The sequence below is a fragment of the Psittacula echo genome (genome assembly GCF_963264785.1).
Source record: "Psittacula echo genome assembly, chromosome: 17".
Lineage (NCBI taxonomy): Eukaryota > Metazoa > Chordata > Aves > Psittaciformes > Psittacidae > Psittacula > Psittacula echo.
The window spans coordinates 8,842,784-8,864,937 of NC_137753.1; the positions used below are offsets into that span (position 1 = coordinate 8,842,784).

The window sequence follows — 22,154 nt, forward strand, 5'->3', positions numbered from 1 at the left end:
GCTGCGGAGGTCTGCAGCATCTGTGTGCACAGGGGCATCCATGCACCCACCTGGGCTCCCCCTCCTGCCTGTACCCTCCCTGCATTCACTCCTGGTGCTCAGGGCTGTAGGATGGATGCTCTGGGGTCTCGTGGCTATTTGCTTCTGGCACACAGGTTAAACTGGGATACAGCAGACACAGGCACATACACCCCAAATGGGAGATGGGGATCTGAGCTAAGCGTGTTTACTTAGCAGTGGCTAAGGGATGGAGGCAGCTCCCCAGGCTCAATGATGGGGCTGGCCGGGGGGATCACAGCCCCATCAACCTGGCCTCAGCCTCCGCTCGTACCCTCTTCCATTGCACCAAGGTGCAAAGTGAGATTCTGTTACTATCACCCTTGTTCTGCTGTGCTGGACGTCCTTTGAGCTCGCCCCTGCCTTCCCAGCACCCTCGGCCAATTTGGGACCGAACCTGTTGCTATGGAAACCAATTGAGGATGCTGAGGATGCTGCTGGGGACTCATCCCCCTCCCGGCACACGGTGATTAGCTTCTGCCTTTCCTTAACCTGTGTTATGGGGATGGTGCATTAACCTGGGGATTAACCCTGTTGAGAGGTTAAGCCCTGTTTGTGGTTACACCCAGTGCACAGCTCAGCTTTGCACCATGCTGAATCTTGCACGTCACTCAACCAAGCATGCAGCACGTTTGCTGTAAGGGTTTTCTGCCATTGGATTTGTCCAGGTCAGGTGAAGATAAACCCAGAGCAGCTTTCCAAAGGCAGCACCTCCAAAACAAGACCTGTCTATCGCTGGTTTCCATCCCACTGGGGATGCCGGGGCTTGGGAAGGGCTGGGACTGGATCGCACCCAGCTGGGAGCTGAGCTTCACCCAGCTCCACTCATCAGTGTGGGTGCCCCGGGGTTGAGGCTTCACACCCTGGGCAGGGTCTCAGCTCTGTGCTTGCTTCCTCTGGCCTTGGCCCAGAGAATTAGCTGGTGCTTCAGGTTTAAAACGATGCTAAGCTGAGAGAATGCTAATCAATTGGAGCTAAGTGGCAAGTCCAAAGTGCTGATGTAGTGGCATCAGCAACAACCTCCTGTATGTGTGTGTATATCTATATGTGTGGGTATATCTATATTTGTGTGTATATGCGTGTGTATATCTATATGTGCTTGTGTATATCTATATGTGTGTATATCTATATGTGTGTGTATATCTCTATATGTGTGTGTATATCTCTATATGTGTGTGTTATCTATATGTGTGTGTATAGAATCATAGAACCATAGAATAGTCATGGTTGGAAAGGACCTTAAGATCATCCAGTTCCAACCCCCCTGCCATGGACAGGGACACCTCACACTAAACCAGGTCACCCAAGGCCTCATCCAACCAGGCCTTGAACACCGCCAGGGATGGAGCATTCACAACCTCCCTGGGCAACCCATTCCAGTGCCTCACCACCCTCTCAGTAAAGAATTTCTTCCTTATATCCAATCTAAACTTCCCCTGTTTCAGTTTGAACCCATTACCCCTTGTCCTGTCACTATAGTCCCTGATGAAGAGTCCCTCCCCAGCATCCTTGTAGGCCCCCTTCAGACACTGGAAGGCTGCTCTGAGGTCTCCACACAGCCTTCTCTTCTCCAGGCTGAACAGCCCCAACTTTCTCAGCCTATCTTCATACAGGAGCTGCTCCAGCCCCTGATCATCCTTGTGGCCCTCCTCTGGACTTGTTCCAACAGTTCCATGTCCTTTCTATGTTGAGGACACCAGAACTGCACACAATACTCCAAGTGAGGTCTCACAAGAGCAGAGTAGAGGGGCAGGATCACCTCCTTCGACCTGCTGGTCACACTCCTTTTGATGCAGCCCAGGATACGGTTGCTTTCTGGGCTGCGAGTGCACACTGAAGCCGGCTCATGTTCATTTTCCCATCAACCAACACCCCCAAGTCCTTCTCCGCAGGGCTGCTCTGAATCTCTTCTCTGCCCAACCTGTAGCTGTGCCTGGGATTGCTCCGACCCAGGTGTAGGACCTTGCACTTGGCATGGTTAAACTTCAGAAGGTTGGCATCAGCACACCTCACAAGCGTGTCGAGGTCCCTCTTGATGGCATCCCTTCCCTCCGGCGTATCAAACGAACCACACAGCTTGGTGTCATCGGCAAACTTGCTGAGGGCGCACTCAATCGCACTGTCCATGTCACCAACAAAGATGTTGAACAAGACCAATCCCTGAGGGACACCTCTTGTTACTGGTCTCCAGACGGACATCGAGCCATTGACCACAACTCTTTGCGTGTGGCCATCCAGCCAGTTCTTTATCCACCAAGTGGTCCACCCATCAAATTGATGTCTCTCCAATTCAGAGATAAGGATGTCGTGCGGGACAGTGTCGAACGCTTTGCACAAGTCCAGGGAGATGATGTCAACTGCTCTACCCCTGTCCATCAGTTCCGTAGCTCCATCATAGAAGGCCACCAAATTGGTCAGGCAGGATTTCCCCTTAGTGAAGCCATGCTGGCTGTCACCACGCACCTTGTTGTTTTTCATGTGCCCTAGAATGCCTTCCAGGAGAATCTGCTCCAAGATTTTGCCAGGCACAGAAGTGAGACTGACTGGTCTCTAGCTCCCTGGGTCATCCATTTTCCCCTTCTTGAAAATGGGGGTTATATTTCCCTTTTTCCAGTCATCGGGAACTTCACCTGACTGCCATGATCTTTCAAATATGATGGACAGTGGCTTAGCAAATTCATTCACCAGCTCCTTCAGGACCCGCGGATGGATTTCATCAGGTCCCGTGGACTTGTGTACGTTCAGGTTTTTAAGATGGTCTCGAACCAGATCCTCTCCTACAGTGGGACTAGGGTCTTCATTCTCACAGTCCCTGCGTTCGCCTTCCAAGACTGGTGTGGTCAGAGACTTTGCCAGTGAAGATTGAGGCAAAGAAGTCATTAAGAACCTCAGCCTTCTCCAAATCCAGGGTAGCCAGTTCCCCTGATAGCTTCCGGAGGGGGCCCACATTGTCCCTAGTCTGTCTTCTATTCGCAAGGTACCTATAGAATCCCTTCCTATTATCCTTAGCATCCCTAGCCAAGTTCAATTCTAACTGGGCCTTAGCCTTCCTCATCTGGTCCCTAGCTTCCCGGACAGCATCCCTTTATTCTTCCCAGGCCGCCTGTCCCTGCTTCCACCTTTTAAAAGCCTCTTTTTTCCTTTCAATTTTCCTGATCAGCTCCTTATCCATCCAAGGAGGTCTCCTGGCCCTCTTGCTGCACTTCCTTCTAGTTGGGATGCAACACTCCTGAGCTTGTAGCAGGTGATCCTTGAATATCATCCAACAGTCTTGGGCCCCCCTGCCTTCTAGGGCTATATCCCATGGAATCGTACTAAGCAGGCTCCTGAAGAGGCCAAAGTCTGCTCTCTTGAAGTCCAGGGCAGTGAGCTTGCTGCACGCTCTTCTCAGTGTCCTGAGGATATCAAATTCGACCATCTCATGATCACTGCATCCAAGGCTGCCCTGGAGCGTCACATTTCCAACGAGCCCTTCCCTGTTGGTGAGCACGAGGTCAAGCATGGCACCTCTCCTTGTCGGCTCCTCTATTACTTGCAGAAGGAAGTTGTCTTCCACACAATCGAGGAACCTCCTGGATTATATTATTATATATCTATATATGTGTGCGTATATCTATATGTGCGTGTATCTATATGTGTGTGTATCTGTATGTGTGTGTGCGTGTGTGTGTGTGAGCCCCCTCCAGCAATACCCATTTCAAAGAGCCCCTTCAGGCGCTCCCAGTGCTTTGCAAGGTGCTGCCGTGTCTGACCCCATCCCTGCTGCTCCCTGCGGGCGGCTGCGGGGCGCTGCGGGCTGAGCCCCTCCGCGTGCCTCTGAGTCACGGAGCGTGTTTGTGTTTGTGTTTGTGCAGGTTTGGAGCAAAGCCGGGCTCTGCGGGGGGGGCAGACACCGGCTGCGGGCCCGTGGCTGACTCAGAGCTGGATCAGCCCCATCCCCACACCCAGCGCCGTGACTCACCGCGGAGGGTTTGCGGTGCTGGCGCACAGGGGCCTGCCCGGAGAGCTCTCCCTGTGGTTTGGTTTCGTTTCCTTACCCGGGAAGGGGGCGATGCTCCGGGGGCACCAGGGGATGCCCCCCTCTTGCCGTGGCTGCTCATCACAGCAACTCCATGGGGAAGATCGAGTGGGGTGGGAAGATGCTGAGAGCCACTGGGTGGGATGAGGTGGGCGAAGCAAAGGGCTGGTGCAGGTGCTGTCTCTGCAGACATATGTCCGTAATAATAGCCTTGCCTCAGCATGGAGGGAGCCCTAATTCCTCTGGCTCCTTCAAATCCCTCATGCTGCATCATGGGCTCTTCATCAGGGACTGGAGTGATAGGACAAGGGGTGATGGGTTCAAACTGAAACAGGGGAAGTTCAGGTTGGAAATAAGGCAGAAGCTCTTCCCTGTGAGGGTGCTGAGGCGCTGGCACAGGGTGCCCAGAGAAGCTGTGGTTGCCCTATTGTGGCAGTGTTCAAGGCCAGGTTGGACACAGGGGCTTTGAGCAAGCTGCTCTAGTGGAAGGTGTCCCTGCCCGTGGCAGGGGTTGGAGCTGGATGAGCTTTAAGATCCTTTCCAACACAAACCATTCTGTGGCTCTATAAGGCTGGGAACTGGTGCAGCCCCGAGAAGGCAGCAGCGATGCTCCTTTACCCACTGACGGCATGAGAACACTCCTGGGTTGCACAGATGAGAGGCTGTGCAAGCATCCCCCCCAGACCTTTCCTGTTTCATTGCGGGGCATCGGCAGTGCAGCAGGGGCTGGTGCTTTGCTGAGGTTTGGGTTTGATTTGAGCAGCTGCTGCTGCATTTAGCTCTGAGTGCAACTTTCCTCCTGTTTTGGGTGAGGTGTCTCTCACTTGTTCTTGTAACGCAACAGTTTGACACCTTGAGCAATGTAGGAATGGAGACGTCTGATTCTCTGCTTCATTCTCATTAGTGGGAGCAGCTGTTTAGAATATCCTTGGAATCTTAACTGCAGGCAAAAAGAAGGAGCTTGGAGAGGCAGGAGCTCTGCTTCACACCTCCCAGAGGGAAGAGTTTGGGATTAGCTTCAGGATATTCCCAAGATGTGAAATGCCGCATCCTGGAAGCAGTTTCCTGATCCCTCTATTTAGTCCTGGTGAGCCCATGTGTGGTCCAGGAGGGAAGCTGAGCATGGGGAAGCATTTCCCATCTTCTAGAGGTGTTTTGCTTGGTGGAGATGCCTGGGAATCCTGTTAGTGCTTATCACAGGCCTGGGCAACTGAGTGGCTGGACCAGATTTGGTGTGAGAAGGTGCTTTCCCAGTCTCCCATGGGGTGCTGTGTGGAGTGCCGCCGGGGGACCAGTGGAGCTTGGGAATGAGCTCTTTTGTACCCTGTTTTCTCCCAGTTTTGTTGCCTCTGATCATTATTTCCCCTCTCTCCCCCTCCCCCCCCAGTTTTAGCCCTTTGGGTGCTAATGTCGGTGTCCCAATATCCCACAGGGATAACTGGAGGGATCACAGAGCCTCAGTGGCCTCTAGTGGCTGTGGGACAAAGAGCCCAGGGACGAGTGACCTGCAGCCCCCCAAGCCCCCCAGACAAGCAGCAGTTTGGGTCCACACCATCAGAAACCCCTTTCTCAGAGCAATACCCAAAGGTACAGGGGATTTAGGCGAAGAAAGGGCCCTGTTTGGTGGAGGAGCACCCAGCACGAGAGTGCTGCACCCCAAATCCCCCTGGACCAAGCAGGGTGCAGAGATTTGGAGCATGGGATTGGTTTTTCCTCATTCATGTGTTAAAATGTGGGAGGAAAGCCAGAGGTTTTCTGCAGGGCAGAATTCCCTTCATGTTTCATCCATTCCCATTTTGCTAAAGCAGGTTTTCTGTCAGTATAAAACATGAGCCCCATGTGGTTGAAAACAGTCTTGAAGAACCAAAAAGGGTTTGATACCATTAAAACGACCAGTTTAGTGTCTCCCCCACCAAAGGTCACTAAACCTGCCCTATTGTGAGCGACTGTGATTTTCTCATAAGGAAAAGAGTGGGGAAAACTGTCCCCATTTTATTCCTCAAACCCACAGCATTTAGGAGCAGGATGGAGCATCCCTGCCCTAGGCACACTGCTGCCTGTCCCATGCCATCCCTCCTGGCTCCCCCCACAACAAATAAATCCCTTTGCAGGGGAGTGCTGGCCTAGTTTAACGTGCCCTAGTTCTGGTGGGAAAGAAGGAAACAGAAAAGAGATTATTTATTTTGGGCAGTTTCTCCATGGGCATCCTTTGGTGGGGAAGAGCTTGGGAGGGGTGGCCCATTGCAACCCCGTGCCCTCAACCATTAGAGTGGGTTTCTGCTTGTGGGTTATTGCAAACTGCTCTGAAGAGGTGGGAAATGACCCAAAATGAGCATCCATTGATTGCCCTGAGCCCCCCATTGCTGGTATCACCTCTTGGGAGTTCATGCGATGCAAAGGGCTGATGCTGCAATTGATATGAGGGCTTCAAGCCTATAGAAATCAGTGGCTTTAGAGACGGATAAAAATACCCCCCCAGTTCTTGGGTGCGAGGGGCCTCCTGTGCTGGGGCAGCAAGTGCTTCATCACCTTCCCCCAGTGCCAGAATCCCTGCAGAAATGGGATTAAAGGGCATGTTTGGGTAAGGGAGTGGGATTTTGCAAGTGCTCTGGGTGCCACCGGGCTCTTTGCACCTCGCTTGTTCCTTGGCATCCTGCTCCTGCCATAGGTGCCAAATTCCTCTGGATGAATAACCCTGCAAACACCTCTTCCATTGTGGCTTTTTGAGGGTTTATTTTTACTCCTTTTTATTTTCTTCCCACCACTGCCAAAACAAGCAGCCCATATGGGCCAGGGCTGGGTGGGTTTTTTTGGCTGTTTCCATAGGGATTTGATGCTGGAGCTGCTGGTGCCGGCTCCCCAGGGGGGATTCTTTTCCTCTGATCCCTGTAACCAGAGCCTGGTCCCGGCATCTCCCAGCCAAGGTCACCGGGGAGACCGCAGGCAGCGTTGGGCCATCTGTTAAATAATGTATGTAATAAACTCCTGCCCCGTGGCCAGCTTAATCCTTAAATCCTCCTTCAGAATATCATCTCCCAGTGATGCATGGCTGGGGGATCCCCAGCTCAGCTCTTGGGAACATCTTCCCCCCACACCACATCCTGCACCCCTCTTTCCTCATCCCTCCATCCCGCATCTTCCCTGTAAGCGAGCTCACTGCACGCCGGGCTCTCCTGCTCCATTATTTATGTGTCATGCATGAAAGATGCATATAAAAGAGCAATTTATAATGCACCAGAATGTCCTCTTCTTTCAGCCTCCCTTCCCCCTTGGGCTTTCCCTGGTTCAGCCTTGGCTGCTCCTGGGTGTCAAGGTGGCTTTGGGGGGCTCCCATGGCCATAGAGGGACCCCATCCCTGGAGCATGTGGGTTTCAGTGCTCAAAGGTGTGTTTGATGCATGGTGACTGTGCAGTTGGGTCTGACAGACCCAGAGATGAGGTTTTCATGCAAAATAGAGAGTTTTTGGTAAATCTAATTAACCAGTGCCTGCATCCAGCCCATGGTTGCGTCTTATGAACTGCCCTCTGTGGATGAAGGATGCTCTGCTCCTCCATGGGCTTTGTTTCCTCTTCCCAAAGCCCTGGGCTCATACTTGGATGCTGGGAAAAACCGACTGGACTTGGCGGGGGGGGAATATTCCTCCATGGCTTAACTCATGCTTTGCAGGGGCATTGGGTCAGCAACCTTGGAGCCAAAAGTTGGTGGTGGCCACTGAGTCCAAGCCGCACTGAACCCGCTTGGGGGGGAATAGAAATAATTAGGGATTTATAATATATTATTGTAGTTTTATATCTATATATAGTTATATTATTTCATTTGGGATAACCTCCATACCCAGGACTCATTTCCCGCGACATGGTTGTGTTTTCACCCCCTTAGTGCAGAAGTTTGCTCGTGCCCCAAGTCACACAGGCAGAGCCATAATGGGTCTTATGAGCCCAGGCAGTGATTACTGGTGATGTTCAAAGGGGACCAGCTGGTATTTGGGTTTTGGATTTGGGGATTTGGGTTTGGGATTTGGGAAGAGAGGGAGTCAGACAGGCAATCCTGGGATGAAAATCCCCATTTCTCACAGCTTTCTCAGTAGTGAAGGGAATGATGCTTTTCTGCATCCCCATCATCCCCTTTTGGGACCTCTTATTGAATTTCCCCATGAATCTGAGCCCCTAAGGCGTTCCCCCATCAAACAAACTAAAGAATCCCATAGGTAAATATTAATTATAACTAATTATTAGGGGCAGAGCATGACCCTGATCCCGAGGGGCCTGAGCTGGAGCTTTCCTTCATTATTTGGTGTGTTATTTGGGTGTCGGGGGCTCACGGCGCTGGGTGGGAAATCACGGCAGAGCCACAGGGATTGTTATTACTATTATATATATATATTTTTTTTACCATTTTTTGTTTCATTTTCCTCTTTATTTGGACATCGCAGAAATAGCCCTGTGGAGTGAAGTGCAACATACACAATATCTCAGAGAAGGAGGAAAGAAAACCTTGCCCGGAGGTCGGTCACTCAGTCGCAAACAGAAACAAGGAACAAGCCCTCGCCAAGAGGCTTTTTCTGTTTTTTACCTCTTTTTTTATATGCACATCATGCAAAATAGTTCAAAAGAAAGATTAGAAAAGAGAAGTCAAAGAAAAACCCCACGAGAGATTCGCCCAAGCCCTCGAAAGAGCAGAAAACCCCGAGTGCTGCTTGACTCGGGGAGGGAATCGCTGCCCTCCGGCATCTCCAAGTGTTTGGCACTCTTGTGATTACATCAGGTTAGTTTATCTATATATCATTTGAATACAGTCTATTAAAGAAACGGCCACAATAGAAGGAAAATAAACCCCAAACCAAACAAATCACCACACTACAGACTGCAGGGTAGTTAGAAAAGCCGAGCACCCCCCACCCCCCTGTACATATAAAATCTGTCCCTTTGCTCACAGCAACCAAGAAATACAAGCTTTAAAAAATAGCCAGCGCTTCTTCCTCTAGGCCCTTCCTTTATAAAAGTTTGGGGGTTTCCCCCTCAAGAACCTTAAAACGTGACTAAAATGAAAGATATTTATATATTTTATATAGTTTTCCAACATCCAAAGACATCAACATAAAAAATAAACCAACCTCGGAAGGAAAGGGGGAGCGTGGTACATCCAAGTGCACAGATTCATTTTTGCAAGGTTAAATGTAAACAAGGTGCCCGCTGGGAATGCCCCTGGAAAGGGGGGAGACCCCCGGGGGGGGGGGTCTCGCTTCCACCCCTTCCATCTTTTGCCACCCCCTTTTTCCCTTCTTACCCCCCCCGGATCTCGCGTGGCGCAAGGTTCATCAGACCCAGAGGAGGAATCGCGAGTGATTCCCAGCCGCGGTGTGGCTGCCTCCGTTCATCCCTTGTGCCGCAGGCTGGGATAAGGAATTGGGGGGGTGTGTGTGTGTGTGTGTGTGTATTTTTCCCGATTCTCTCGTTTTCCACTGGTTTATCAGTAGTTTGGTGGCCGTGGCTGGGCAGGGCTCCTGGAGGGCAGAGGCTGCGCTGCTGTGCGACGGGGACGGCTCTCCAAGTGCTCGCTCAGCATACGGGCGCTGCGGTCTTGGCGGGGGGGGTGGTGGTTGTTATTTTCTGCCCATAACCTGTGCCGTTGTAAACCGAACCCCCTCCCGCCCCTGGTTCCCCGGGGATCCCCGGGGAGGCTTTAAACATCAGGAGGGGCTTTTTCCGAGAGGTTTTGCAGCACATCATCTATTCGATCGTCTTCAATAACCACTAGAAAGCAGAAGAAAATCCCAGCGTAACCGTGGTGAATGCTCTGCTCCCCAAGCCCAAGGTCACCCCGCGGTGGTGGGCACCCCGGGGTAGGTTTTGGGGGTCCCATATCCCTGGTGTGAGGGGTGGCAAAGCCAGCACAAAGCCTGATGTTCTGGGGGGTTACCTGGTGTGCTGTGTCCTGTCACCAAGGAGGGTACCCGGTACCCAGCACAGTGCCTGGTGCTCTTCCTACACCCCGGGGATGGTCCCCAGGGCATGGTCATGGTGTCTTGTCCCCGAGAAAAGTCCCTTTACCCCTATGCCCTGGGATTGTCCCCGGGACATGATGCCCTGTCCCCTGGGAAGACCCCTGCTGCCCTACAGCCGGGGACACGCTTCCCTGTCCTTAGGAAGGTCCTTGATGCCCGACACCCCGGGGAAGATCCCTGGGGCACGGTGCCCGACACCTCGCAGGGACTCCGCTGCATCGTGCCTGTCCCTGGGGACAGTCCCCGGTGTCCTGTATTCCTGCGGAAGGTCCCTGGGAGACGATGCTCCGCACCCCATAGGTACCCAGTGCACAGGGTACCATCCCCAGGGATGCTCCCCGCTTCCCTTCATCCCGGGAATGTCTCGGGGACGCGATGCCCGACACCCCTCGGGATGTTCCCCACCCCCGGGGAAGCTCCATCCCCTGCGAATCCGGTGCCCGCCGCCGACCGTCCCCGCAGCACTCACCTCTCTTGCTGCGGCCGATCTGCCCCAGCTTGGGCGGCCGCTTGCCCTGCCCGCCGGCGAGGAGCCCGTCGGGGCCGCGGAGCCGAACGGGGAACGGCAGCTGCCCCACGGCCGCGTCCCCCGCCAGCTGCCCCTCGCCGTAGGGCGGCCCCTCCGACATAGGAGCGGCGGGGGGGGGGCCGCCGCCGCCGCCGCCCCCCGACAGCCTCCCGGGGCGCGGGGCCCGCGGGCCCGGGGCAGCGGCGCAGCGGGGCGCGGGGCGGCCGCCCCGTCACATCGCGGCCGGGCCCGGCGCTGCTGGCGGCTCCGCGGCTGCGGCAGCGGCTTCGGCGGCGGCAGCGATAGAGGAGCGGGGGGCGGGACCGGGAGGGACGGGGCGGGAGCGGATCGGCCCCCGGGACCGGCCCTGGCACCGCCCCCGGTGGGCGACCCCCCGGGGATCCCCCGGGGCTGCCCCACCGGAGCGTCCCGCAGAGTCCCGGGAGCTCGGAGCTGCCCCACAGTATCCCTAAGGAGCACAGAGCTGCCCCAGAGCATCCCCAAGGAGCCCGGAGCTGCCCCACAGTGTCCTTGTGGAGCCTTGAGCTGCCCTACAGCATCCCTGGGGATCCAGAAGCTGCCCCAAAGGTCCGTCTGGGGAGCTCAGCGCCTGTTCCCAGGGAGTGTGGGCTCAGCCCCACATCTGCCCTACAGAGCCCAGCAGAAATGAGCCATTGTGGGGTCTCTGGTACTCCGTGGGGGGCTGCAATGCACGGAGTCGGTCAGGGCACGTGTGGCTGTGGGTCCCCAGGACGTGGCCCTGCACAGGCTGCTCCTGGGGAATTGCCAAAGGGCTTTGGGGTTGCTGAGAACTTTCCAGTGGGCTTTTCCCAGCAGTGCTGGCACAGCAGAGCAGCTCATTGTGGTTATTGCCCAGCAAAGGGCCAGTTTGGGGAAGACCACGGCTATATTTCTATACAGCCGTATATATTGGGGGTGTGTGTGTGTGTATTCTGGCATCCCTGGTGCATCTTCTGCAAAGCTGTGCTGTGGGCACAGTGTGGAGTGCAGCAAAAGACCCATTTCCACAGGTTGGGTTACAACAGCTCTGCTCATGGATTACTCCGGAACCATGGAATGGTTTGGGTTGGAAAGGGCCTTAAGATCATCCAGTTCCAACCCCCTGCCCCAGGCACGGACACCATAATATAACTAAGATCAGCCTGTGATTTCAATACAGGACTTGCAAGTGGCTCAGATTGAACCTGAGGGGGACCCGGTCAGGATGGGATGTCTCATGCCAATGGGCTGGGATGTGCTGCTCCAGTATCCAAACCCTGCGTTTCCCAAGCCCTCAGCTCCAGGAGCCCCTCTCCCACACACCCCCGAGCTGTCAGCTCCTTACATAAGGTTGCGTCTCCGCCCCAGCTATCACGGGGGAAAGCTGGAAACAGGAGGAGAAGGGGATGGGGAAAGCACAGCCCCCCCACAAGGGTATTTTTAGGCTCTGTGTGACAGTGACAGCTCCGACCCCCGGTGAGGCACCGAGGCCGCATCCTGCCCCACTCTGTTAAGGGGTGCGTGTCCATGTGTCCCTCACGCTGCTCCTGAGGAGGGGACGAGGCTTTTTGGGGTGGTTGGTCCCCAGGAACCACAGGGAGAGGAGGGAGGGCTCAGCCATCTGGATCCTGGTTTTTCCCACTGGGATTCTGGGTTTCTGGCGTGCAGGCAGTGTGCAGGCAGGCAGCCACCGCCATCTACAGCTGATGTTCCGTGTGCTCTTCCCCCAGATCCTGGGGGTTTTGGATGTTCCTACTCCAGTCCCCTAAAACAGGGGCTGCCCACCTGGTGTTTAATCAAAACCTCAGTGCCCCCACAGCAAATATGAACTGGAGTGGCACACTGGGTTTGTTAACCCTCGTGGGTGCTGTCGCCGCACGTGATTTGTGGCAAAATGAGGGATTTGGGAGTTTTCCTTTTGTGGATTCAGTGTTACAGATGAGGGGATAGAGGGGTCGGATTCGGGGGGGGGGAACAGGATCCCAACCCCAACCTTGATCACAGCTTGGGGTGATTTCCTCTGCTCCAGGGCTCATCAGCACAGCCTCACTCCTGGAACGATCTGAGACAAACACACTTTTGAGCTTATTTTATTACTTTACACCCTATTTTGCTATCCCAGCTCAAGCCACAGCATGTTTCCTCCCCATTATCCTGTCCTGGTGCAATCCAGTCCCAAACCAACGTTGTGGATGATGGCAGAATCACTTGTGTTCACACACAAACCCACTCCCTGGCACTGGGTGCCATTGTGGCTCGAATTCTGCAGCCTCTGAGAATCCTCAATATGCTTTATTTCCCCCACTATATTTTGTAAGCCATGTAAGGGCCTGCAGGTTTATGAAGCAAACCCTTGGAGTTCAATTCCTAACAGAAGAGCTTCACTTTGTCTCCCAGCCAAGCACCAAGCCCGTTGTGAGGACTCATCTCCCCCCACACACCTCTGGAGCATGATGTGAGCCCCCATCAGCTGCACCATCACCTTTAAGCCCTGGCTCTGCCCTCAAGGTGAAGCACCTGCTCACTTAAGCTCCCTCCCCTTCCCTAGACCCAAGCAGCGAGGTGAGAACACCCCTTTGTGAGAGGAGAAAAGCTCTCCCCAAGCAGGCACTGAATTTAACTGTTGTAGAGAGGAACCACCCTGGCGATCCCCTGCCGGCAGATGGGGCACCGCCGGGGCTCAGGCAGCGCCTGGTAGCACTCATTGCAGGAGCACACATGCCCACACTCCAGGAACACGCAGGATTTGGTGTTGCTCAAGCAGATGACACAGGCATTTTTGAGTGTCTCTCCCCCCTCCACGTTCATTTCCCTCATGAGGCGCTCCTGGGCCTGCCGGAACTCATCCTGCATCTGCCTGAGGTGCTGCTGCTCGCGGTGGTGCTGGTATTGCTTCCGGAGGATGACAAAGAGGATGGCACAGGTGGCAAAGCCGAAAACCAGAGTCAGGATTTTCCAGAACCGGACACTGGATTCTTGCTTGTGGAGCAAGGAGTCGAAATCCATGGCACTCAGGTAGTAGGGCATGCCCTGCTTTGGGGGCTGCAGCTTGATGGTGGCGTTATCCAGGACCAGCTCGCCCACCCCGGTCAGTGCCGTGCCCAACTTCAGCATCTGCTCTGTCTCCTGGATGCCCTTGGGGCGCTCCCCGCTGATGTAGTGGCCAATGACATCCGTGAAGGACTGGACAGAGGGGTGGAATTTCTCATACACCGTCTCCAGGCTGAGCTCGGCTGCATCCAGAGGCTTCATTACCCTCACGGTGATGCCGGCAGCACCTTCCTCTGCAGGAACCAGGTCAAAGGGAGTTGTATTGGTTCTCTGGTGGATGATCTTCTCATAGTCGTTCCTGTAGAAGGGGATGAAGCAAAGTGAGGGTTAGTATATCCCCAAAGGCCTGTTTTGGGGATTGACAGACATGATGATCATCATCAGGGGGCTGGAGCACTTCCCGTATGGAGGCAGGCTGAGAACACCGGGGCTATTCAGCATGGAGAAGAAGCTGCGTGGAGACCTCAGAGCAGGTTCCAGTGTCTGAAGGGGCTAAAAGGATGCTGGAGAGGGACTCTTCATTAGAGACTGTAGTGATAGGACAAGGGGTGATGGGTTCAAACTGAAACAGGGGAAGTTCGGGCTGGAGATAAGGCAGAAGCTCTTCCCTGTGAGGGTGCTGAGGCGTTGGCACAGGGTGCCCAGAGAAGCTGTGGCTGCCCCATCCCTGGCAGTGTTCAAGGCCAGGTTGGACACAGGGGCTTGGAGCAAGCTGCTCTAGTGGAAGGTGTCCCTGCCCGCGGCAGGGGTTGGAACTGGATGAATTTTAAGGTCCCTTCCAACCCAAACCAGTCTGGGATTCTGTGCTTCTATGTTAGAAACTAATGGCAGTGCTTGGGAATCGTCACGTAGGAATTAGGGCTGCTGTGAGTCCAGGTCTGAAGCACCTCCATCAGTCTGCCCATGTGTGATGGTATTTCAGTGCATCAGACCCTCTGGGGCACTTTGGCTGCTGTGCAAGCTGGAGGTTTGTGTGCACTGGGCACATACCAGAGGTGTGTTGTTCGGTTCCACACCATCTTGTGCTCCTGCAGCGTCAGCCGCTGCACGACGCCCTTGCAGTTCTCCACAAACTGGCTGCTCAAGGTCTCCTTCACAGACTGCACCACCCCTGAAAGAGAAACACAGCGTGTGTGTGAGCTGCTCCCCAACTGCACATGTGTAAGGGCAGGATGTCAACACGATGGGGGGCACAAGAGCCAGGAGCCCATGGAATATGCTGTCCAGAGCCAGTGCCCACCTGATAGGGGGAATATAGTCTGGGTTGGAAAGGACCTCAAAGCTCATCCAGCTCTAAGCCCCTGCCATGGGCAGGGACACCTTCCACTAGAGGGAGTGAAAGGGGGAGGGTGTGCCCCTAACCCCCCGTCTCCGTACAGGTATATATATACACACACATACTATGTATATACATATATATATACCTGTGTAGCTGCATGCAGTAGGCCCTGCCCCTACCTTCGATGACCGCATAGGGCACGCAGCGCCCCGGCGCCTCCAGCAGCACCGCCCGTAGGTCCCCGTCCAGCCGGACCCTCCTGGCGCCCTGCGAGGAGGGAAACGGAGCCCGCAGCTCAGGCGGTGGGACCAGGCCGTGGCTCAGCCGCCGGGACCAGGCCGCGGCTCCTCCCCCGGCCCGTGCGCTCCCCCGGGGACCCCCGTTACCTACCTCGAGGCCGCGGGCGATGCGGGCCCTGTGCCGGTACACGGAGCAGACGAGGGCGGTGAGCGCGGTGCTGGCAGCCAGCAGCGCGGCCTGCGCCAGCGAAGGCCGCCCGCCGCCCTCCATGGCCGCTGCTGTTACCGCGGCAACCGTCCGCGAGTGATGACGCACTCAGCGGCGCTCTGGCGGGTGACTCCGCCACCATAGAGACGCTGGGTCCTCCACGGCGGGTGGGGGTCTCAGCTGAGGATGGAGTCGCAAAGACCCCCCCAAAAAAAGGGCCTTGTTTTGGGCACTCAAACCCCCGCCCCACAGCCCCATGAGGCCTGGAGGGGTCTGCCCATATCCCGGCCTCTATCCCGGTTCCCCTATGGGGGTGGTAAATCCAGCGTATGGGGGGAGCAGGACAGATCCCTCCCCCGGGTGTTGGAGGGGGGAACAAGCGCCATAAGCTCCAGCCCCACAAGCGCTGGATCCCATCAGGATCTTGGTATGGGGCCCAAATCCTAACACCCCCCCCATGGCTCTGGGGGAGCACCCCAGCATGTCCTGCCCCCCCACCCCAAAGAGCCTGGCGGGGGGGAAGCCCGAATCCCGCCCCTTGCAAAGCCTGGGGGGTGTCAGGCCAAGGCCCCCCCTCCTATGGGTCCAAACACCAGTCCCATAGCACCTTGGGGAGCACCATGGTGTGGGGCAGCAGGCCTCCACCAGAGCCTCAAAGCCCCCCCCCCGTGTTGAAGCCATGGCTGGGCATGGGGTCTATAGGGAAGCAGCCCCCAGACCCATTTCAAAGGGTCCGTCTTGCATAGCCCATGCAGGGTCCTTGTCAGCCCTGTGCTGGAGGGGGCACACACAGAGACCCTGCTCCCCCCCTCCCATTCTGTTTGCTATTTCTTATTCTGGAAAAACAGCAAAACGAGGAAAAAGCAGTGATTTTGAGGTAAATTAATTGATTTTCAGGCCCCAGTGCTGCTTTTGGGGCAGGAGGTGGGGGCTGTGAGCAAACCCCACTCTGCAGTGGGGGTCCAAGAGGCCGAATTCCCCTCGCAGCCTTGTGCCATCCCCAGCTATATATATAAAAGCAAGTTGCCATGGCTACAGCGAGAGCTCTGCCAGCTTTGGTGCTGCAGGGAGGGTGCAGAAAGCGCTGGGTGCCCCCAGCCCCCTTTGGCTCCCCTTTGGAGGGGTAAATTCGGTTTAACCCCCCCATTTTCCTCGGCGCTGAGCTTAACTCTTCCTCTCCCATGGTGCAGGCGAGACACAGGCGCTGCTACACCGCAGAAAACACACGTTGGTTTATTATGGCTGCTGTGGAGGAGGCACGAGAGCAGGTTTGTGTGTGGGAATGGGGGGGGATGCATCACACACACCCCCCCCGAGGGCTCTGCCTTGCAAATGAAGCCACTGTCTTGTCCACATCCATCCCCAGGGGGGTCCAGGTTCAGCCGGTCCCCGCCATGGGGTGAGCGTGGCTCAGCACGCCATGGAGGCTGCAGCCCCGCATCTCCCTGGCTAGGCGCAGCACGGCCGCACGCTCAGCGCCGTCCCCCCGCGGTGCCCCGCTGCCGAAGGCCTCGTCCTCTTCCTCCTCCAGGATGGAGCTGAGGCGTGGGGCGCAGCGGGTGCGCTCGGCCGGCGGGCGGTAGGGACACTTGGCATTGAGGAGCCGGCGCAGAGGCACCAAGGGCACGATGGCATCGCCCAGGAGCTGCTGCTGGACGTGACGGAAGTCATTCTGCCTCTTGAGCCGCTTGAACTCGTTGAAGGCGGACGAGGAGGTCTGGTAGAGGAGCAGGGCCATGGCGCGTGCCTTGTCAGCCTTGGACACGAGGACAGCGTGGCACCGCAGCACCACCGCCTTGTTCTTCACTTGGTGCCTGTAGACCCAAGCGAACACCTTGGGGTGCCGGTGGTCGGCAGTGCAGTAGGTGATGCGGTGCAGGAGGTACGCGTGGCCTGGCCGTCGGGCCCCTTTCTCGCATGGGCTCATGCGGATGCCTTGAGGTCCCAATGTCAGCTTCATCTTCACCCCGCCGGCTCCCGCGTCGCTCTTTGCCCAGATCTTGCCCACCGCCTCCTCCGTGCAGCCCTCGCCCTTGGCATGCAGGGTGACGGCGTTGCCCAGGTACCTCACCGTGTACGTCGGGTCCTCTTTGTTCAGCTCCACTTTCTGGCGCTTGCCACGGAAGACACTGCCCAGCCGCTCCAGCGGGCATTCGGGCAGGAGGTCTGGGCAGGAGCGCAGGAACCCGGCCAGCAGCGCAGCGTAGCTCAGCCCCGGCCCCAGGCTCTTGCTCTTGCACTTACGTTCATTCTCCACCAACACAAACTTGCTCCGGCGCCAGGGCAGCATCTTCGCTGTGCCAAGGGTCGCTCCACGCTCCTCTAATCCTGGCCGCAACAGCCCCCACCGACCCGCTTGCAAGCGGAGAGGGTCCCCACACACCTCCCCGCACCCCAAATCTGGTTTCTGGGGTGTTGTCCCAGCACCCCCCCACCCCGGGGGGTGGGTGTGCGTGTGTGAAGCCCCTACCGCAGCGCAGTGGGATGTGGATACCGTTATCCCGATGCCGTCTGCTCAGCGGAGGATGCGGAGACGCTGCTTCCTGCGCCTGCTGGTGGGATCGGCTGCTGCGGGGATGCAGCTCTCCGCGGGCTGCTCCACCTCCCCGCGTCGCCCCGGCCCCGAGGATGCGGGGAAACGCCGGGAAACGTCGGCAAACGTCCCCCTCCTCCCAGTGCGCGCCGCCGGACGCGCGCTCGCTCCGTGCTCGGGTACGGACATAGAGATGCTGGGAAATAACCACACTCCTCCCTCCATCCATGCAGCAGCCGGACCCCGGAGCCAGCTCCAGGGGGAAATCAGGGCAGGATGAAGGGGGTGATGCTGGGGAGGGTTGGATGTAAGTTTCTGGCCCTGGTATGAGGAAAGAGGGGGGGTTCTCCCCAGACCTCAGCATTGCACAAGGGGTTTGCAGATCCTGAAGGTTTGCTGGCGTTTTTTGCTCCAGAAACCTCATTTTTCACCCCATTATACCAAATCCAGCCAGACCTCCTCGCTGCTCCTCTTGGACTGAGCTTTTGGCTTTTCACTTGTTGCTTTTCACTCCACCTGAGGCCTCGGGACAGTTTTTCTCTGGAGAAAATTAAATGTTGCCCCACAGCACAGCCTAGGGGGGATTTTGGGGGAGCTGTGTGAGGATACCTGTGAGATTTCAACCCTACTGTGGAGCCTGAGGCTGTTCAGGGATCAGCTCTTAGCTCAAACCCTGTTTTCCACCTATGGGGCTTCTTGTGGATGCAGCAGTAGGATCCCTGGGCTTGGGGACCCACAAAGATGCCTTGGGATTGAAACATGGGGAGGAGAAAGGGGTAAAACAACAGGTTTAGTCCAGTTTAGGCTGGGTTTCCTTTTCTCTCCCAGGTTTTGGGGGCATCATACCACATGATGGGGCACAGGAGCATCTGTGGCTCATTTCAGTTGGGAAAACAACCAGGATTTGCACTTGGAAAGCTGAAAATAAGGCTCTGCGCTGATTCAAGGCTGCCAAATCCTCTTCTAGCTGCCTGTTGCCTACCCGTGCAAGTAGCTAACTGTTGTCATTAGGTTTCAGGGTGAACAGTGTGCAGAAGGTGGGTTGTACCATTATCCCACGGGACAATACTGATCTCAGCATCCTGGATTTGATTTCTTGGGATTCCTGTGTCCTCTCACTGTTCCACACTCCATTCTTAGCTCAAGGCATTTGTACCACACCAGAGACTGCTGCCAATTCAGTTCCATGTCCCAGCCTGTCGTGGCTTGTCAGCAGCAACCCAGCACCAAGATTTGCTCCCAAAACCACCAGGAAAGATCAAAATCCTCCCCAAATCCAGCAAACTGGACAAAACCCTCAGTAATCAATCAGTGAGGGCTGGAATACCCATTTGCGCAGTCAGAAAATGGGGCAAGAAGCTCTTCCAGCAAGGCAGAGAAAGAGATGTCTTTAATTAAAGAGCAATTTGCTGATCAGCCCAGGATCCTGGGAGCGCTTTACCCCACAGGGGCTGATTCCCATGGAAGCACCAGCCAAATTGGGGTTGAGGGTATCCCAAAATGGGTTTTATCATCTCTGCCTTCAGCCAGCTTTCCCTGCTGTCTGGCAGCGGTAGTTAAAAGAAGTGGGAATATGTGGTGTGTATATATATATTATATCTATATTATTCCTTCTGTTTTCAATCAAATTAATGTATTTCTTTTGATCTCACTCATCAGGACCTGTTGTTTCTTCTGCCCCAGGGGTGGCTTAATGACATTTTCACCGTGAAGCAGCACAACCAGTTTTCAACCGGGAATGAAAGGAAAACAACACATGGAGGCAGCGGCAGTGGGAAAATGCTCCACTGGGATGGAGAAAGGAGGAGGTACAAAAGGGACAAAGTGGAAAGCATGAGGCAGCAGATGGGGAGGGGACAGGGGACACCCTGAGCGTGATGCTTGGGGGGGGTCGGGGCTGTCCCTAGGGATGCTCCCCATGGTTCACTGCCGGGGCGTTATCCCGGCAGTGCTGCCCAGCCTATTTTCCAGGCGAGGAAATATTTAACCACGGCGTCAGCGGGCAGGGCAGGCAGGGGCAGGAATGGAGGGTGACAGGCAGCACCCAGCCCCTGCTGCTCCCCGGAGAGAGCAGCTACAGCTCCTGCTGCTCCGCAGCCAGGAGGCCAAGAACTGCGCCTACTGCCCCTACAGCCGGTTCCCGGTGGGTGCCGCGCTGCTCACAGCCAGTGGGGAGATCTTCTCCGGTAAGCTGAGGCTTGTGACACCCCTTCTTGTGTTTTAGGGTCCCTTTGGCCATGCATGGGGTGTAGAGGGGTTGGTGTGAGGTGCTGCACCTCCCCAAGTCACCTCTTTGGCAGCTGCCGCCCCAGAGCAAGCCAAAGATCACAGTGGATGGGAAAAGAGGGGAATGTGTTGGGAACAGCCCAGGATGGGGTGTTGCACACTAAAAATGGTGGGGTTTTTTTTTGCAAATTCACTAATAAATAGCTCACTTGGAGGGTTTTGGGGTGGCTGAGTGGGTGCTGGGGGCTTCCCGACAGGGTGCAACGTGGAGAACGCCTGCTACAGCCTCGGGGTGTGTGCCGAGCGCACTGCCATCCAGAAAGCCATCTCCGAGGGGCACACCAGCTTCAGGGCCATGGCCATTGCCAGGTAAGGGCACAGCTAGGGAGGGGAATAGGGGAGAAGTGGGAAAACCTTTCATGCACCCAAGGGGCAGCTTCTGCTGCAGCAACCCCAGTGTTCTGCTGGGGGGATATAGGTTGTTGCATGGTTATTTTGGAGGAAATGGGGGGAAATGTGCTGTAGCTCTGTACTTTTTGGTGCAGGAAGGTCTTCTGCAGGTGTTCCCCCCTACCTCTGATCATAAGACTGAGCTCTGTGCCATTCTCCTTTGGCAGTGACATGGGGGACACCTTCATCGTACCCTGTGGTGCCTGCAGACAAGTGATGAGAGAGGTGACAGCGCATGCGGGGGTCCCGTGTCTCGTCCCCTGACCCCAGGAATCTCCCCCTAAACCACCCCGAGGTGCAAACACGGGGGTTGCAACCCCCTGTCCCCAGCCCCAGCCTCCTGAAACTGCACATTCCTCTGGGAAAAGGGTTTTCCTCCCTGTCCCTTGGGAGCGGGTGCCCAGGGTAATCCATTAACTCACCCTTCCCAGGGGGTTTATTCCTGCTGGGAGCTCCACGTGCAGAGTTTGGCTCTGGAGCTGTTGCCATGACTTTGGCAAGCCTGAAAATGAGGGTTTTCCTGCAAAAGCCAAGCTCCAAGTGGAGCCCATCCCACTCTTACCTCACTCCTCCCCACGGGCACCCCGACTCCTGCAGCCCATTTTGGAACGGTTAATATTTAACGGGTGGCAGGGTTCTGATTGAAGACCAGATTCAGCAGGTTTCAAGACATCAGGGCTCACCCTCAGGGGGCAAACCCACACATTGTGAGCCCAAAATACCCCCTGCGGGAAGTGATGCTGAAAACCTGATCCAAACCACATGCAATAGAGGGGGATGCTCCCTGTGGAGGTAGCCAAAAAGGGCTCTAGAGCTACCTGCTCTAGTGGAAGGTGTCCCTACCCATGGCAGGGGTTGGAAATGGATGAGCTTTAAGGTCCCTTCCAATCCATTCTATGATTCTATGATTGTTTGGGTAATTTGAGGAAGAAATGGAGGTTTTGCACAGGCACTTCTGCCCTCTCTTCCCGTCCAGTTCGGCACAGATTGGGATGTCTACCTGACCAAAGCAGATGGAAGCTACATCGTCAAGAGGCTGGAGGAGCTGCTGCCACTCTCCTTCGGCCCTGAGGACCTGAAGAAGGTGTGAGCAGCATGGCTGCACCAGCTGTGGCTGTTTGGCAGCAGGGGAGGATGGTTTCCCCGATTCCCTGGTGTGTAAGCGGCTTCTTGGGGACAATGCGATGGGAAATGTGTTTATAGTGTTAAATTAACCATTCCTCTCCTCATCTTCTGATTCAGCACTGAACAAGTGAAATCAAACTGTAGAAATGCCCTGTTATTAGGAAAGAAAAGTGTCCAGGTACTGCTGCAGGCAAGGGGGTAGTTCACAGAGAAGAATTTCATGCACAGCTCAGGCTTGGGCTTGTTGGTACAGAAACCACTCCTAAATCGTGCAAAGTCATTGTAGTGGAAAAATGCTGAATGTTTCAGCTCCAAAGGAGAAGTGAAAGCAAAAAGGAAAGGCCACATCAACCCCAGCTGTTATTAATAAGCCAGTTCAGATTAGGAGACATGCTGGAACTGGTTATCACAGAGTGTGTCCTTTGCTCGCTTCTCTCCGGCTTGTTTTCTTTGCCT

The 22,154-nt window shown here is 55.5% G+C and overlaps 4 protein-coding genes across 5 annotated transcripts; 1 reads left to right on the plus strand and 3 right to left on the minus strand.

Annotated features, from left to right (window-relative positions):
• Positions 1 to 9,692: 9,692 nt before the first annotated feature.
• CAMK2N1 (calcium/calmodulin dependent protein kinase II inhibitor 1) lies at positions 9,693 to 10,708 on the minus strand (the record flags this gene model as incomplete). Its single annotated transcript, XM_080631275.1, has 2 exons — positions 9,693 to 9,828; positions 10,549 to 10,708. 2 exons carry the CDS (start codon positions 10,706 to 10,708, stop codon positions 9,758 to 9,760), a joined length of 231 nt encoding a protein of 76 aa, XP_080487401.1. The 3' UTR covers positions 9,693 to 9,757.
• A 1,953-nt stretch (positions 10,709 to 12,661) lies between these two features.
• On the minus strand, positions 12,662 to 15,449 carry MUL1 (mitochondrial E3 ubiquitin protein ligase 1). 2 transcript variants are annotated; one of them, XM_080631288.1, is made up of 4 exons: positions 15,308 to 15,449; positions 15,063 to 15,184; positions 14,629 to 14,749; positions 12,662 to 13,936 (listed from the first exon to the last, which is right to left on the minus strand). In XM_080631288.1, the coding sequence occupies exons 2-4, from the start codon at positions 15,109 to 15,111 to the stop codon at positions 13,204 to 13,206; spliced, it is 903 nt and encodes a 300-aa protein (XP_080487414.1). In that variant the 5' UTR covers positions 15,112 to 15,184; positions 15,308 to 15,449; the 3' UTR covers positions 12,662 to 13,203. The 2 variants fall into 2 exon arrangements, with proteins under 2 accessions (XP_080487414.1, XP_080487413.1); XM_080631287.1 differs by having other exon boundaries at positions 15,097 to 15,184; positions 15,308 to 15,443.
• A 1,293-nt stretch (positions 15,450 to 16,742) lies between these two features.
• FAM43B (family with sequence similarity 43 member B) lies at positions 16,743 to 17,654 on the minus strand (the record flags this gene model as incomplete). The annotated part of the gene is made up of 1 exon (XM_080631015.1): positions 16,743 to 17,654. One exon carries the CDS (start codon positions 17,652 to 17,654, stop codon positions 16,743 to 16,745), a length of 912 nt encoding a protein of 303 aa, XP_080487141.1.
• A 2,266-nt stretch (positions 17,655 to 19,920) lies between these two features.
• On the plus strand, positions 19,921 to 21,663 carry CDA (cytidine deaminase; the record flags this gene model as incomplete). The annotated part of the gene is made up of 4 exons (XM_080631352.1): positions 19,921 to 20,083; positions 20,381 to 20,492; positions 20,741 to 20,798; positions 21,550 to 21,663. 4 exons carry the CDS (start codon positions 19,921 to 19,923, stop codon positions 21,661 to 21,663), a joined length of 447 nt encoding a protein of 148 aa, XP_080487478.1.
• Between the last annotated feature and the right edge of the window lie 491 nt (positions 21,664 to 22,154).